Raw genomic sequence first — 17,543 nt, 5'->3', positions numbered from 1 at the left:
ATGTATATGATTATATATAGATTAGGCAAAGATATTATTGGTGTCTGGAAAAGAAGCAATTAATGGTAAATGTAAACATTAGACCAGTTTGAATGTCGTGTGACCTCAGTATTCGCACAGAAGAATTGATTCTATTTTGTTTTGAATATTCCGTACAAAACAAAAAAAATTTACAAGGGAGGGAAGACTGACAGCTGCCAAACACCACATCAGTCTTACCGAGTGCTCCAGCAGAAAGCGGGAGAATTAGAGAATGACACAAACTAAAGCATGAAGCCTGGCAGAGAAACCATTGTAAGACCAGAAACCTGTAAAGTGAATGTGGAAAAAAAAGCAATTCTGCAACCCAAACATCAACATAGCATACACGCCAAAAAAAGACAGATCCCTTCCCACCCTGCATCTTCACTAACTATTGTCTAGTTAAGAATAATGAACCTTTAGAGGTAGAAGGGGGAGTGGGGACCAAAAGGAAAGCTTATATTTGCTCTTCCTTTCAATGTATATTTATTTGATTTTTATTATATTAGCATAGAAAAGTTTCACATCTACTTTTGGCAAAAAATCCTTTCATAATGGCTTACCTTTTGACCTTTAGAGTGACTGTAAAAATCATCAGGCCAAACATCCTTCCCAAACATAACATCATCATTGAGATAGATAAACTTCTGAGAGAGGCCACTGATACGATGAATGTGACTTTCAATAGCTGGTGAACTGAAGGTGGGTAAGTGACTCACATTCTGAAATATTTCCTAGAAGAAAAAAGCCCCAACCACCCCAAACAGTTTTAGAAGGCAAAAATAAATGAAAAATCCCCCAAAACATAGAAGGTCAGGCACAACAGATGTATTTGATAGCTACCTACAATTAAAAAAAAAAATAATCAAGAACAAGGAGAGAAAGGAGAGATATGAAAGAAAAAGAGTGAAAATATTTTAGTGAAAAAGGAAACTTTGCTACCTCATCTTCCTCACACAAAAACATTTACATGTCTGGTGCTTAACTAAGAAACTGCACCTGGTTCAATGCAAGGACACAAGCTCCTCTTTCACTGGGTACTGGATCAGGCCCAGTGAACATACATTTATACTTCTCATGCAGTACAGGCTGCACAAAATTTCAAACAAGTTGAACCTGTTCCAGCATTCAAAAAGTCAGGATTCTTCCAAGTAACTCCACAAGCAGACAGAAACAGAAGTTGAATTAGTATCCTGTTACCACTTAGGTCGCTCAGGCCTGTCACTATACCAAAATTACTCTTGAATTCATTATAAGAAGCTACTAGGGTATTTTTGTTTCACTTATTCAGGAAGCTTGAAGAATTCTCTTTCTCTTTTAAAGTAAGATTTTTAGAATGCATAGCTATTTTTTTTTGCAGCCATCTTTTTAGTTCCAGTAATTGTAATCCATCCTGTCTCAACACAAGCTTATTAGGTTATTACTGGTCCTGAGAGAGTGCTTACGGATTCATATTACATTTTCTTCTCCCCAGTTTTTTTATAAATAGTTATAAGGAAACTAGACATGGCTGAAGCCTCACTATTTGGAAAAGTGGACTAAATGAAGACTTGATATGTATTCAGTTACTGCTTAGCCAAAACGCGAAGATATACTGAGGTTTAATAAAACCATGGATGAGACAGGGAAGAGGGGGTCACTTCTACATTCCAAATAAATACAGCCTTTAGCTGAAAGGGGGCAACTGCATTTCAAAACAAACACAAAATCTTTACTAGTGGCACAGTCATGCTGGTATTTTTGTTTGTTTGGGTGTTTTGGTGCTGTTTTCTGTTTGGCTTTTGATTCTTTGGGTTTTACCTGATGTGTCACTATGGTTATCCGAGGATTATCCAGGTTAAGCCAGGAAGGAATCTGCCCATTAGTGACAATGAAAATATGTCGTACCCATGGGGCATGCCTCTCTATTGATCGTAACGAGTACCTCAGCTCTTCATTATCTTCAAAACGGCTGGCAGAAATATCTTCATCCTGTTTAGACTACAAAAAGAAAAATCCCTTTCTTAGATTTTTAAATAGAACATTCAAATTCTGATCCAGCTAGGCAACAAGAGCGTGCTTCAGCATATGGGTGCACAAGCATTTGAGGACTTAAGACATTCAAAACCAAAAAGAACATTGAACAAGTACCATTTTTCTTCTAAAGATCATATTCTTCTGAAATATCTGACATCAGTAGTTGACCACACAGTATCACTAGGATGTCTCTGACCACATGGCAAGATAGCGCCTTGTATGATCCCGAGTCTTGAAGAACAAACCCCAGAAAACACACACCCTCCTGTTTTCCTGGATTATTAGTCTCAATTATTTCCTGATCTTGACCAAAAGCCAAGATGCATTTAAAATCAGTAACATCGCCTTTCAGAAATTCAGTTTTAATAGGCTGGGGCCTTCCAAGTACATTGCATCACTGCCGCACATAAATATCACCTAACACAGATACATCAGAAGTGTCATGATGTAGCAGCTCTTCAATAATTCCCTGCTCTTATTTTGAAGAATTTAAGCAGGAGAAAATTTAAAAAAAACACAAACAAAACTTAACCTGATATTCACTACCAAATAGCTAAATGTTCCAAATATTTTTGTTAAAAAGAAAATGTTTTAATTAGAAACTCATCAGCTAAGTAACAAAATTAGGTTACATGACACTGTAATATATGTTTCTTTTCCCATTTAGAAGAACTTGATGACCTCTTCTGAAAAATAAGAATTAAGGCTGCCTAAAAGGAACATTTCTAAAAGAAGCATGCCCAACAAACAGGAAACTAGAAAAATGTGAATGTTGAACAATTACCATTTTCACTGCAGGTTCTACACACTGTAAATAAGTTGTCGCCTTTTCTAATATGTACAGTAACACAGCTTACACGTTCTCAAAAACATAACAACCGAAAACATTACAGCAACACCAGCATCCATTAGCTAGGTACCCATTTACAAAATAACACATAATTTCAACATGCCGAAGTATAAAGTTTGAGTTCAGGGATTGTATTAAAAAGGAAAAGTTCCCCAAAAGCTAGGTTCAAAGGACACAAAGACAGATTGCAAGTTTTACTGGAGCAGGCACATTTACTTTACCCATGCTACTTGACATTTAATATAAAACTAAATTCCTGCAGGAGAAAAAAACCCAAGATATTATAAGATCTTATCTTGAAACAGATGCTTTGTTATTCTGTTTTCTGTGGCTAAACCAAATATCCTCGCTTGTATCAAAAACACTGAAAGTAAACCTCCTTTCCTTACAGATGTCTGTATTTCAGGCCTTCAAAATTTTTTAGAAGTGATTAGCATTTACTCTCAACATATACGACTCTGCAAAGCAAAAAATGCTGAAGAAACATATTGATAAGGAGATAAACATGTTTGTTAATAAATCCCTCTGTCTCCTCCACACAAGAAGTTTGCTTATCTGCCAGCATGAGTTAAGCCTTTCAGGACTTGACTGCACACAACTATCAGAACATGTGCAGAGGGGAAAATTTTTCAGTTAGTGGAGAACATGAAAATTTCAATTAAATGTCACAGTGTTTGATCCGTCTTCCTCCTTAACCTCAGAATTTGACAGTGTTCTTGTGATGTTTTCTTACAATGTAATAAATCCTGGATTCTTAACACTTCCAAGCTTTTGGAAGAAATCCCTTGTTCCTTGTCACTGACTAGTTAGCCTCTACTTGCAGTTTTTAAATACTACAACCTTTACATGCCATAACAGAATTTACCTACCTGACTGACAGAGCTGAGGTCCCACAGTAAATAAGCAGGATTAAGCATCAGTTCTTTTCCATCTATAGTCATGTTCTTCTTTGCTTGCTTGCTCAGTTCTTGGAAACTCCTACGGTTATTCAGTTGCAAGAGAGCCACGCTGGCTTCTGAATAGAGCTGCAACTATACAAGCAGAGAAATAATTTCTGGCATGCACCCACAGCAGCACTCTTCCTTTGACATTTCCATCTTTTTGTTGTATATTTCTTTCTAGAGTTACTAACAAGATTGACTGGTAAACACTGTTTTTAAAGAACTACAGTTTTGTAAGAACACAAAGCCAGGTAGTGAAATGTGAAATGAAAAACACTTAAAAATACAGAACATTTCTAGATGCTTAGTTTTCACTTTCCAAATAAAATTTCTCTTTACATCAGCAATACCAGCAACAGTAAAGTTGTCCATGTTATAAATGTTTCTGAAGTGAAGAGTAAGTCCTCATCCATTCCCTCCCACCCCAAATAACAAAATTTGTATTTTATTACAACTTTATATGACTGAAAGAATGATTTTTTTTTGTCACCCATCTTAATCAAGCAACACTCTTCTCAGAAAATTAAGGCCACAGATTCATCATTGCTGTCAGAAGCATGAGATTTTCAGAATGGTTTACAGATCAACCTAGAGCTCAGAAATCTGAGATACAAAGGGCTCCAGAACTAATCCATGTGGGTCTCCAAGTCCTTAATGATGGTTGCCAATATGCTGTTAAGGTCATTTCTTAGTTGTGGACCGTTTGATCTGTTTGCCGTTTTTATCTCCTGCCCCTAGTAAGTCTGTAGATCAGATTTCATAATGCACAGAATAAGAAGAGGCTTGCGCTACATGCCCTCTTTAACAGCTAGTATAGCTTACAAATTACAGGGAACCAAAATGTTTCACTAGAAACAACATAACCAATAAAATTCTATGTTTACTTTATGAAGTAGCATAAGCAGACACAAAAACGAAAAGCAGAACCACACCTTGGTTCTCAAAGTGCATACATTCAACAGTCAGACTGAGAATAAATGCACCTAATCACTAACAATATTACATGCTGTGCTTAAGTTTTGCTCCTTCATGCAACCTAAGACAAATAAGCACATCTACCAGATTTTTAGTGGCATAAGATCTGTAAATGCAGTTTTTAAGTTAACAGAATTTGAATACTGTCACGTTCAAACCCTGCAAACCCACAATTTATTTTACAATACCCTTAAGTGATTTTATTTCTGTATTTTTTATTAAATCTGACCCTTTCTGCTCATTTTAAAACAACATTTGTCCCAGAGTTACCACCCCTTCCCTTAGCAAGACCAGCTGTCCCACTTGTGACATTTTAAAGCTGTTGATGCTTTGAGTCATACGCTATTTGAGATCTTTCAATCTGACTTATGAGGCCTGCCATCAGAAAAATCTGATAAATCTCAGACCTTCCAGGGAATCATCTGAACCTACGGGTGGAAAGGATGGCTTCAGTAGCTAAATGGCTGAGGTATAGTTACGGACTGCAGCAAGCAACCTCCAAAAATATCGATATCAAAATGCTACAGATTGCAAAGCTGCCATCAGGGGGTATGTCCTTTATTTAGGAATACAAAGTGTCACACAGTCTCTTAGAATCTGTTACTTAAAACATACTTATAAAAAACCAAAACCACTAGCATTCTAAAGTTTTGAAAGCATTCTTAAACATTTAGTTTCTCTTTAACTTGTTTCCATCATCTCAAGAAAATAGGTACCTGTGTTTATTACAAACGCTTCCCCTTTTCCCCCACTAACACAGCATATATACTTCAGGTTTTCAAACACGTAACAGACCAAGCACAAACAAAAAACAGTGGAAAAAATGTACTCCACTGCTCAGCATTGGAGTTAAGACAATCCCTGCACTGAACACGTATTTTTATTACATCAATTTTTTTCCACCAATACCTTTTTCAAGAAAAAGGTCTTTTCACAAGCAGAACTATCAATAAAGTTAGATTTCAGTGAAGTTATCTGGTGACATAACTAACTAGATTATACTAAATTGCAAGCTCTGCTCTAAATATTTTGTTGCTGGTATATTCAAAATGGAATTCACTCCTGGCAGATTTTCTTATGTCACACAGGTATTAACCCTCTCTCAGTGGAGACGCATGCAATAGCCCATTCCCTTGAAATATTATCTAAAGAATATCTTCATGCTGACAAAACAGTTCAGCAGATCCAAAAGGTACTGTGAAATCAGAACAGAAAAACAAGCAGGTAGATGCACAGAGTCAGCATGATCAGGCAAGCCTCTGCTTCTGACACAAGCAGGCTGAAAAGACACCATGCAGGCACATACCCAGACCACCACCCGTGCACATTTATATCACACACTTGAAAACAAAACAGGAAAACTGCATTCTCCCCACCAGGCAACTTTAAAACAAAAAACTTGAACAGGTTCTCCTTTGGAGCCAGTATGTTTGGCAGTGCTTAGACTTACTAGACTAGGAAGCAGGCCAGATGGGCTAAGACACCCCATGCAGAAGTAAACACTGTCATTTCCATGTTCTCAAGATAAAAGGCCTCAAGAGCAGATTTTTTCCTGAGGTGGGGCTTCGACCCATAACCAGTCTTTACATTATTATGCTTTATCTTCTTAATGGCCAAAGCTGACTGTTAAAGGAATAATATGCTCCTTTTTTCATGCTCCAGTATGGATACTGGGAAAACTCATATACCCACAGAGCAAGGGAAGAGAGGGGGCATGTGTCGTGTTAAAGAGTTACAAAAAAACTTTTCAAATATGAAAGGTCGTTGTCTATAAATTTATCAAATTCTCTTTATAAGGTAACACAGTAGGAGGATCACCACAGAGCTAAAACCAATGCAGCGCCTTATGGGGTTTTTTATACAAAGCTTATTACAACTGCGTGAACATATATGACACTAGCTCCTGAAGCCACCTATCTGCCCCTTCAACACCGACAAGAGCAGCAGTAAAAATCCCAGATCCCCCACCCTCAAGGCAGTGAGGAAAGCAAATACCCAGCATCACTGTGCCTGCAGGTTTCTATATAGGTTTTCTTCCACTGGTAACACAAGGTCATTAAGACACATTACAGTCCTTAGTTTCCAACATAACTTGTCCGTATATATATGTATGTGTGTGTGCATGCAGATTAAAGAGGAAATATTTTGCAAAGGAAGGAGATCTGCAAGCTCTCAGTTTTCCTTGAACCAATCAGGATATTAAATCTTGAAAGGAAAGTCACCCTTCTCCAAAAATTTTCACTACTGTCTACTACTTCAGTGAAAAAGCGTTAGCATGACAGCCTCAAAAAAACAAAATCAAAGAAATCCAATCCCCTTGCCCTTTTAATCCTTCACATCACTATCTGGTTTTTAAGTCACAAGTGTCTCTTTTAGGCTTAACAATAATAGGTTTCTTTAGAAATGGGGGTAGCGAGGAAAAGGGTGTGTGTGTGTGTGTAATCAGTTCTTCACGTATAGATGCAATGTAACATCTTAACAGCCTTTGAAGAAATAAGGCTTAGCAGCAGAGAGCTGCACAACCAGAGTAACACCTCCATCTAGCGGCTTACTAATGCACGGTTACAAAGCATGGAAAACAAAAAGCAGCCAAATACAATTGTCAACCACATCTGTCATAGTCACACAATGCATAACGACAAATGGGATCAGCAGACACACCACTGCCTACCTTTTGTCTGGAAATAAACGTCCATATCATTAGATTACAATGCAGGCCATAAGAACAAAAATTTAGTAGACCATAACCTACCTGATTGACCCTGGAAATTGATTCCTTTTATAGTAAATCTTCACAATTTAACCCACTCTAGTTGAGCTCGGCTGCTTTTCTCAGATATTTCAGCTGAAGAAACATCTGGCCCAGATGTCAGAGCAATTTTTGGTCCTTTTGGATTGAGGAGGGATTGCAAACAAACTAAAGCAATCCAATTAAAGCAGTATTATCAACATTCAACACAAACGCACCAACAGCTACACTCCTCCCTTTCTCACCTAGAGCATGCAGAAACCAATTAAGCATCAGGAGGCAGCTATGAGACACAAGTCTAGCCTAAACTCAGGTGCAACGTTCTTCCTCTCTACCCAGCATCTCGCAGCACTTCAGACCTTCGATTCCAGAAGTGATAACAGCAGAGGAATGACTGCAACTTTCAGCAGAGACTGTAACCAACCAACCCTTCTTCTACTTAACTGTAGCACTAACCCAGCATCTCTCTCTCCAGCGAAAACCACACTTGCTTATGTTTATAACTGCCTACCTATAACATTCACTGAACCGATAACTGATTCTGATCTGGGATCTTAGAAAAGGCTTCTATATAAACAACCTCATCCACACTTCATATGTAAAAATGTTTATCCTTGCAAGTAAGACATTTCTTACATATATGTATACATTCCATTGTAGGTATAACATAAATAAATTGCTGCTATCAAGAACAGAGAATGGGTTGGGGAAGAATACGCTGCTATAACCACAAAGGCTACAATAATCCCAATCCAAATATTCTAAAGCACCCATCACCAGGAAAAAAAACACAAAACACAGACAGCAATGATGGATGGATAGAGAGACTGCAGAATAGTGTCAATACTCAAGAAAAATTGTGTTTATACAGAGATATGCCTAATCCAGTTGCAGAAGAGGAGGTCTTCGGAACAGATGAGTTGATCACAACAGTAATGTTTACACAACTGTAAGAACACATCAGGGAAAAAGAGAATCAGCATAAAGAAAGATTTGTGATCAACTGGATGACACATAACTGACGACAAAGACAAAAACACAACCAAGACAGGGTAAGGCAAAATCATGTGGAAAGATAATAGGCACAGGATGTCACTTCCATAAAAACCAGACAATGAGACAGGAGACACATCTAAGATACCCCAGAGATGTAGCCTTTACGTTCATCTGGACAGCAATGCAAAAATGCAGAGAAACTACAGTTTTGAGATTTGTTAAAGAGTTAAAGCTAGCAAGCAGCTTGGATACAGACAACAGATTAGCCAGCTGCTAATGAGAAGCAGAACTGAAACACAGAAAGAATCCATCCATCTTGGTTTTTGTTGGACTAATACTGCTAGGAGATCCGACCAGAATAGAAAAATGATGATGAAAAGGGATCATCCAATGAAACAGGAAAAAAAATTAAATGCAATCAAAAAATTAAGGTCCAGGCAGAATCGCTCCACAAGTCACCACAAGATAATAAAAAAACACCAGATGGCTCAAAAGTAATTACAAAAAATCCAAGTATTTCATTCTTCTAAGGTGTCCATAAAAGATGGAAGGCCTCTATTATAGCACAAGAGACACAGGTCCACTTAAGAGTAAGGTCTATGCTTGACAGATTTACAGCAGAAATCCTGGGTAGAATCATGAACTTCTCAAGTGTTGGAAGCAAAAATCTACACAGGAGTAAGTATTAAGGAGAAAAAGCATCAATACTGACTCGAACAATAGCCAGATAATGCAATTAGCAAAATAACTAATGAAGTTACAAAGTACCTGGGGAGAGATGGGGTACAAGAAAAAAAAAAAAAAACAAAACAGAAAATCAAACCCACAACAACATATATTCTTATACTAAAAGTATGTTCTACTAGCCATGACACCAGACATCAGACAGAAGGAAAGAAGTTGATTAAATATCAAGGACAAAGGATAATGAAGTGTCCAAGAAAGACGCATAGAAGTTACTCTGACAAAGGAACACCAAGTGTTAATGCCCAAGACACCAGAACTTTAAAAATTTAAAAAAAAAAAAAAAAGTAGGGTACTATGGATAAAAGAACTCATTTTGGAAAAAGACCATAAAGCAACATGCCAAGGGACAGAGAATGAAATTCCAAGTAATATTTGAGGGCGGTACATTCCTCAGTACTACATTACTATGAGAGCTTATGTCTATGATGATCGACCAGAGAATAAACATTGCCTTGGAGGGTGCTCCAATATATTCCCAGAATCTGAAGCAGACAGATTTCTTTTCCATCAAATAATAATCTGAAGTGATAGAGGCAATGTTATTTCAGATACCAATTTGGTAATTAATGAGAACATTACAGAAGAGCTGCTCCTAGAAAATAACCCTAGGTCAAGAAAACATAAGCTAATTGATTTCAAATCGAAACAGAAAAAAATATAACTAAGGAACATTTGTTACTAAATTTCTGAATGTTGAAGGACAAGTTTAACAAATAAAAAGAGATGGTAATTGAAGTCAAAGGTATTCTGAGCTCTTCAGCTCCATTAAGTCAAATATATTAAAACTACCAGGAACCTGTAACTTAAGCTGTGGTGAGGAACTAGAAAAGGCTCCAAACCCAAATGGATGAACCTGCACAAAAAGACAATTCTTCAGATGGCTCAAACACAGAAAGCATTTAATTAACAAGTTTGCCTGAGGAACGTTGAAATAAGAACCTAACATCTCATATAGCAAAGTACCTCCTCCTGTTGGATAACAATCTTATTTCTATAGAGTGAACACCATTTAAAGAAATTTTAAAAACACCCATAGCACAGAAAACAAGTGGAGACTGGCAGACTGACCATATGAATATCCATTGCTATTTAACCAAATGTGCCACTAAGAGAGAGAAGGAAGGATGCCTTGGCCACAGCAGCGTGCATCTGCCATCACTCACCCAAACTAGTGACACATTCACAATAGCAAGAGAGAATTTTTATGAACAGCACCAATACACAGCAATGGAAGGAAGAGATTACATAGGAATGGTGGCAGCACTGTTTGCAATGAGCATAATCTAGCACACAGCAAGTCTCTGACAGTCTGCAGCCTTGGGTTAGCTCCATACTACATATTTTTCACTGTGTAAAAAGTTCTAGTGATGCCTCATTTAAAATCCTGTAAAAAATTCCAGTCAATCATGATGAAGGCAGACAAATCCACAATGGAATTCACAGGGAAGGGCTGTCAGAAAAATGAGAGGAACGGAGAGCCAGTGCTGTGGGAGGAGCACTGACTGATTAATTAGTAAAATAAAGGCTAGGAAAAGCCATAGTAACTCTCTATGAATGATGTAGAGATGTAAACAAAGCAAAAGCAAAGAGCTATTTGAGCTTAAATAACTGTATAAGAGGTCTATTAAGCAGTTTCAGTATTTACTTCCCAGGGTTTCTACCCTGAGTAAGACTAAGACAGCTTGTTAACACAAGCTAAGACAAGAAAGGTGAAATTCAGCTTGTATTAAGATGGAGACCAGCCTATGAAAGGTGTCAGACAGTATCTTTTTGGCAATAGCAGAATACAAGATTTGTTAACCCAGCCTACCAAACAAAGCGACAAGGAAAGGAAGTCAGCTCATTCTAGCACCAAGGACGAACCATGAAGTGAATTAGCACATCCTACAAATGGGCATCAGACTAACAAAGCCAGACTGCCAAGGGACTGACATCCTTTTATCCCTGCTAACTACTTGTCCTCTACAAACGCCCTGGCCTCAGCCCCTTTCACACACCACCAATCACATCTCTCTCCAATACATAAGCCAATAATTTTCACAAACTTTTGAAACATCTACCTATCTGTAACAGAAAAAGATGCCAAAACAGCAGGGAAGAATAGAAGGCACAAAATGTTAATAGATGCCACAGTCACAGAAGTTGTGATCTACTGTTGCCTTGCAGGTGGGTAAGTTCAAGTGCAACTTGCTCAAGACCATACAGAGTACTTGGCATAGAGAAATACAGCATTCAGCTGTGAAACAATCCAGTGTTGTTACTATTAAGATAATTCTTCTAAAAGCAGAGGGACGAAAAAAGCTAAGAAGCTACATAAACAATATTCTGTTGCATTAAACAAGCCAGTTATAGGGTATGCTTCAGCCAGACAACAGCCTGTAGCAAATGGCTCAGAGAAACTGATAAGGCTAGTACTTTTTAATCAGTTACAGGCTAGCAAATCTAATGCCTAATGTATCTTGCAGTCACAGAATGGACAACTGGTCTTTTGAAGGCAACTACTTGAGTCACTATTTACTACTCTTCACAACTCAAGAAAACAGAGTCAAACAGAAAACCAGATTACTATTAGAAACATCCTAAGTCTCCTAGGTGGGTGAGATCCCGTATATGAACCATTCCGAAAGACCAATACAACTAAGTTACTCTTTCCTCCAGACCCTTACCAGTTTTACTTTAGAGGCCAGGCTCTCCGGTAGTTTTGTTCGTAGCTGATTTGTTTCTTTGAATGTAGCTGGAAATCCACTAAGGAAGGCCAAGTCTTGCATTAATACTAGACCTGGAACTTCTTTGTCTGTAGTCTAAAAACAAGAAAACGGTATAAAGACCTTTTAAAACCTGCAATAATTCACATTTGTCTGTCAATCCTTCATCAGGTGACAGATTTAACAGTGTCTATTTTGTCACTTAACCCAAACTTCAAAGTTGAAATTAGTTATTATAAAAGCTTTCAATTCTTACTACATGTGAGTTATAGAAAAAGAACAACACAGAAACACTCTCTAAAAAATGTACTAAAAATTTAATATATACAAAAGCTAAGCAATAGGTTTTAGAAGTACATACCAAGTAACCCCTCCATACTATATGTTTGCTGTTGTCTTTTAACATTCCAGAATGAGCAGCTTCCACTAGAATACATAAAATACATTGCAAATTAAAAACTGAACGTCACTTCTTTTGTATATTCTAGCAACCAATATATACTTTTCCAAATTAAAAAATCTGAATATTTATGGTGCGAAGAGTAGTCTTTATAAGTGGTAAATAATTCTTGGAGGCAAAACAAACACCAGTAGTTGGGCTGGTGGGTGGTAGTGGTCAGGTGCTACGTATCAAACAAAGTAAGAAGCCCATACTTGCTCTAAGGTCCTACTTATATACCCTGACCACATGGACAATTTTGTTTCAGTCCTTTGAACAAGGGCAGAACTTATTGCACAATATTCAAACTAGACTTCACAGCAATTACAAGAGGATTTCTAAAACTAATCTTCCTCAGTCTTCTGAGATTATCACTGCAACACAGATATTCAGATATCAAACCTGTTTTGCAATAGTCTTTTAAAGCATGGAACTCTAATCATCAGTTGTCTGGGAGGTAAGCAAACAGTATCATTAATGTCATCATTTAAAGGAACAGACTGAGGGCAAGAGACACTGAATGACTTGCCAAAGTCAAACAGAAAATTAGTGGCAGAGTCAGTATTGGAGGAAAAAAAAACCCTAATTCACAGAAGCTTACTAAAAAGCTTCCTCTAGAAAATTGGCTGGAATCTGACAAATAGGTTCTTACCATCCTTAGGGCTATCAAAAACAATTACTGTCACATTGGTAGAAGGATTTTTTGGTTTTGCTATAAAGAACATATTGTTAGCAGCTTCTAAAGCAGGATGAATGGACAGCAGGTCTTTCAGTGTGATGTTGGTAGGCAGTGCGGGATCCAGGACAAGCATTGGCACTTTGATGCAGTATGTCAGCAAACACTCCAGTTGCTTCTCACTACAGCAAAATACCAAAGGTATACTTAACATTAGTAAAAAATTTAAGTCAAAAATCAATGGTTTTGAGATGTTTTTTGTAAAATCTGATCAATTTTTTCTATAGGAGAACATGTATTTTGCTGCAGAAGGTACATATCTGGCTGTTATAGTTTAGTTCATTCCTGTCTTCCTTTTTTTATTTTTCCCCCAAAAAAAAGTTTCCAAGATTTCAAAGTTTGCCCACAGAACAGACCTTCTAAAGATCTCTTAAATTAACAGAATGACCAAACCAAACGAGGAACAGGACAGACCAGGCCCTGCCACTTTCTGACAGCAGATCCACAAGGGACTTGCACCCTCCACAGACAGTTACTTGCACCACTGTGTACACAAACAGCAGGTGAAAGCAATGTGGAAATGCTTTTGAATTATAAAACTCCAGGTACATATTCATTAAAAATCCACACTCGTAACTGGAACTAAGCCTAACCACTGGCAAGGATACACTTTCTGAACTTCAGAAATTGTCACATTTTAAGAAGCTCATTCATATATGTCAAAATAACATTATTTTTATTCAGTACATATATTATCATGCTGTTAGCTTTTCTTGAAGTGACATACAGAAAACCAAACAACATCCCCAACCAGCATCTGCTTTCAGGTAACAATGAGCAAGATACAATTTATTCCAATTTACATCCAAATCGACAAAAACTCACCTCCTCTTTGTTGGTTCTGTTGCATTCTTTCCGAGGATTTCCCTGTTACAAATTAAAACAACTATATTAAATAACACTGAGTTGACAGAAAGGAATTTAGACTAATTTCAGACTGATAATTGAGTCAGGGACATGCTGTGAAAGCACCAATAACCCAGTTATAAGACTGCCAAGGTCTTGCCACTGGCCTTGCCAAGGCAAGCACAGGCTGACACATGTGCCCTTCACTTACCCTCATGCAGCAGAGCTCAGAAATTCTTGGTTGTGTTGACAGCTGTGGTAGCAGGACTCTTTGCTAACAGGATTTTCAGAGGTTATTATTAGATTACCTAATGAAACTGATGTTGACACTGAAAACCCTGGTAGGAAACCAGGAAGAAGTGACATGAAACTACATTGACTTGATTGTTTTGCCTAACAAATATTCCGATAAGGTCTATCATGCATTTGCCATGTACGTGTAGAAGCTAATGAGGATTAATATAAAGGTAGCGCAGTGCTGATGCTAAATAATAATCAAAATAATATCAGAAGGGCACCCTTCTACACACACCAACAAAAAGAACCACCATCCATCAAGCTACTCTCTCCCACTGAAGAATAAAGCATCTAGATCCACGACTAGCTCAATCCAGGCATTATTCAAGGAGAAAGTTACAACTTACTAAGCTTTGCTATGCAACACAAAATACACACTCAATAGCAGAGAACAAAAGTTGACACCTTTGTCTTCTGCAGTTATCTTGATCCCATGAAACAGCTAACGTAACAGTGCTAAACGTTTTCAAAGTACATGAAAAAAAAATCACCTATAAGGGAGAGAACAGGTGCCCCTGTAAGTAATGAACATGGCATGGACATGAGTCTTGCTTGTAAGCTTGATAATTGACTTTCCAAATCAGTGTTATGGAAAAAAGATATATGTGTTTTTCACTTTATAAAATGGGAACCATAGCACAAATGATGACAAAGCTAAACCCACTAACATTTGCTATACAAACTTTTAGGAAAAGATCAGTATCAATTTGAAAGCTTTTCAGAGCACAGATCATGTCTATGTTTAAGATGTCTAAACTTAATGGGTTTAAAGTTCTACTAATACTTTCATTGTTTAGGTAGCAAAACAAAGATCCAGAATTTCACTTGTCATCACATTGTCAGTGGTACCCAAATTGCAAATCATAATATGCCAAGAATCAGATCAATCTGCTCGCTTCTGGATTTCAGATTATTACAACCCTTAAAATACAGACTTGTTTTTCCAGCTAGTACATTTTCTGGCCAAAATAGATCATGTGACTACAAAACTGCTTATTAAGAACTAAAGCAATAGTTACAAGACGTAATCCAAGGTATCTGCAGCAGCCCGTGTATGAAGCCTTGGATCAGCAGTTTTGCAGAACTGTAGCACAATCTATAACATCAAATGCAGCAATACATGTCTTTCCTTAGTCAGAAGGCTGACTCATACCTTTATAACATGAATAAATTCTTTTCCTCTTTCTCAGTTTCAGTGTTAGGGAGACCACAAATCTAACTTTAAAAAGAAGCCTCTAATAAACATATGCTCAAGATTTTATTAAGCCCATTGGGTGAAGAGAGGTTATACGTTTGATATATGGTTTTATTATTATTTACAAACCAACTTACAGAAATACAATACAAAATTACATACACAGAGAACAGTTTTCTGCATGGCATTTTGCAAATTAAAAGACAGGACAGCCTTAGTTACTTCAAATTATTATGCTTCAAATGTCAAACACTTTTCTGATTTGATGGCGTTTCATAGCTAAATGTAGAATTGAAACAAGGTTTTTCAAATAATCAGAGAAGTGAGAAAAATATGCTTTGAATTTTCATGTTGAGTAACATGGGAAGAAAACCAGGAGGGCTGTACTGCATTAGAGTGCTGTTGTTGGTTAAAGGGAAAAAAATACATAAGATTATTACCTCATTATTTTCTGTTCTTCCTCCATCTGTTCTCTGACCTGTTGCAATTCTTTGATCAGTTCAACATCTGTGCCATTCACCCAGGTGTATACTACATCAATCGGCATGGGTAAACAAAGCCTACACAATTCAAATGAAAGCTACATGAGCTGTTTAATATTACATTACAGGTGTTTGTGGCATCCTACAATAGAGATTTATGTCTAACAAAGAAATACTTGGTGTCTGGGCTGTGAACTAGACAAAGCAAAAAGTTTCTCTTTAGCTATATATATATATCATCTCTTAATTTTACACAAGCCTTTGACAAAACAGGACAGACATAAAACCAAAAAGGATCTAAAGTGGCTATAACAGTTCAGTAACTCAGTTCAGAACTTTATGCTCTAAATTTCACTTACATTAGCCTATAATCCAACTCCTTTGAGCCCATAAAATATTTCATAAACCAGTACCAGCATCCAGGCACATCCTTAATTCACTAACTACATTAGACAGGACAGCACAAAGTATAAAGACTTAAATCATACTTGCTGTTATTTAATTGCACAGAGCTAAAAAGGCCTCAGCAGGACCAACTCTCTATCCTAGGAATGCCTCTTAGATATTAGCAACAGGGCATTTCATAAACCAACAACCTAAGTAGGGTACATATATTAACACTCTAGACACAGCAGTCAAATTCGTTCTTGACACAATTTAATATCCTGGGGCTGCTTCCGGACAGTTATGCATTTTCTAGCATACCTAAGGCAGAAGAACGAAAAGTTTTGGAGTACCTTTCTTCTATTTATTTATGATAATCTTTTGTACATGGCCCACAGTTTTGTTTCAACAAATACTCCAGGTTGCTGCCACAGGTGAACCTCTCATTCCCAGACGACAGGAAGATTCCCCAAATATTATTTTCAAAAGTTCCAGTGTCAACTACTCAATGCTTTCCTGAGCTGAAGACGGCCTAGCAAGCGCTTAGCACTTCTATAACGCTATGATAGATACACAGGGTCACACAATGAGGTTTCCAAGGAAAGGTGTTCCCTACCCACCCCCTGCATTCCTTCAAAAAGCATTTAAAGACCCGGAGTATCTCCTCTACCTTCCTTTGCACAGTATGCCACGCAGACAACTTCCACTGAGCTCCATTTCCTACCAGCTGAGATTCAATAACTGAACTACAAAATTTGCTAAAAGGGCAGCCAGTAGCTGGTCACAGCACAATATTCAGGAACATTTTTTACTCAATCACTACTCCCAACTGAGCTATGACACTTCAGAGGATAATGGTAGGTCATTCTGAGACAGTTTGACCATCTAAGAAGCAGCGCTGCCCTCCCCAGCACCACCCAGAACATCTCTCTTGCCTCTGACATGCACTAGCTTCTGGTTCATTAACAAGTGCAACTCAAGGCATGTTTTGAACTAAGAAGTCCTCCACAGAGTAGAAATTCAATGCAGGAGCTCTTAGACCTTTTCTACTTTTGTTGTGATCTGTTAAATTATTGGATTGACAGTCCCTTGAATGCTACAGCTAGGACAACAGTGTTTTAGGTGGAAGCACCTGACAAGTCAGCCAATTTCAAAAATGCTCAA

General features: G+C 37.6%; 1 protein-coding gene across 3 annotated transcripts in view; it reads right to left on the bottom strand.

Moving 5' to 3' along the window:
- GNPTAB (N-acetylglucosamine-1-phosphate transferase subunits alpha and beta) overlaps positions 1-17,543 on the bottom strand; it is a 46,425-nt gene that overhangs the window by 19,765 nt on the left and 9,117 nt on the right. For all 3 annotated transcript variants that reach the window (XM_056339875.1, XM_056339874.1, XM_056339877.1), the window contains exons 3-10: positions 15,954-16,073; positions 14,001-14,042; positions 13,092-13,297; positions 12,362-12,426; positions 11,962-12,096; positions 3,757-3,918; positions 1,822-2,001; positions 585-755 (exon numbers count right to left, since the gene is read on the bottom strand). In XM_056339875.1, coding sequence (XP_056195850.1) covers positions 585-755; positions 1,822-2,001; positions 3,757-3,918; positions 11,962-12,096; positions 12,362-12,426; positions 13,092-13,297; positions 14,001-14,042; positions 15,954-16,073 — 1,081 coding nt within the window. The remainder of the gene's footprint in view (positions 1-584; positions 756-1,821; positions 2,002-3,756; positions 3,919-11,961; positions 12,097-12,361; positions 12,427-13,091; positions 13,298-14,000; positions 14,043-15,953; positions 16,074-17,543) is intronic.

Source organism: Falco biarmicus, chromosome 5, assembly GCF_023638135.1.
Source record: "Falco biarmicus isolate bFalBia1 chromosome 5, bFalBia1.pri, whole genome shotgun sequence".
NCBI lineage: Eukaryota > Metazoa > Chordata > Aves > Falconiformes > Falconidae > Falco > Falco biarmicus.
The sequence above is the reverse complement of the archived record's forward strand: the minus strand, read 5'-3'. Positions and strand labels throughout refer to the sequence as shown.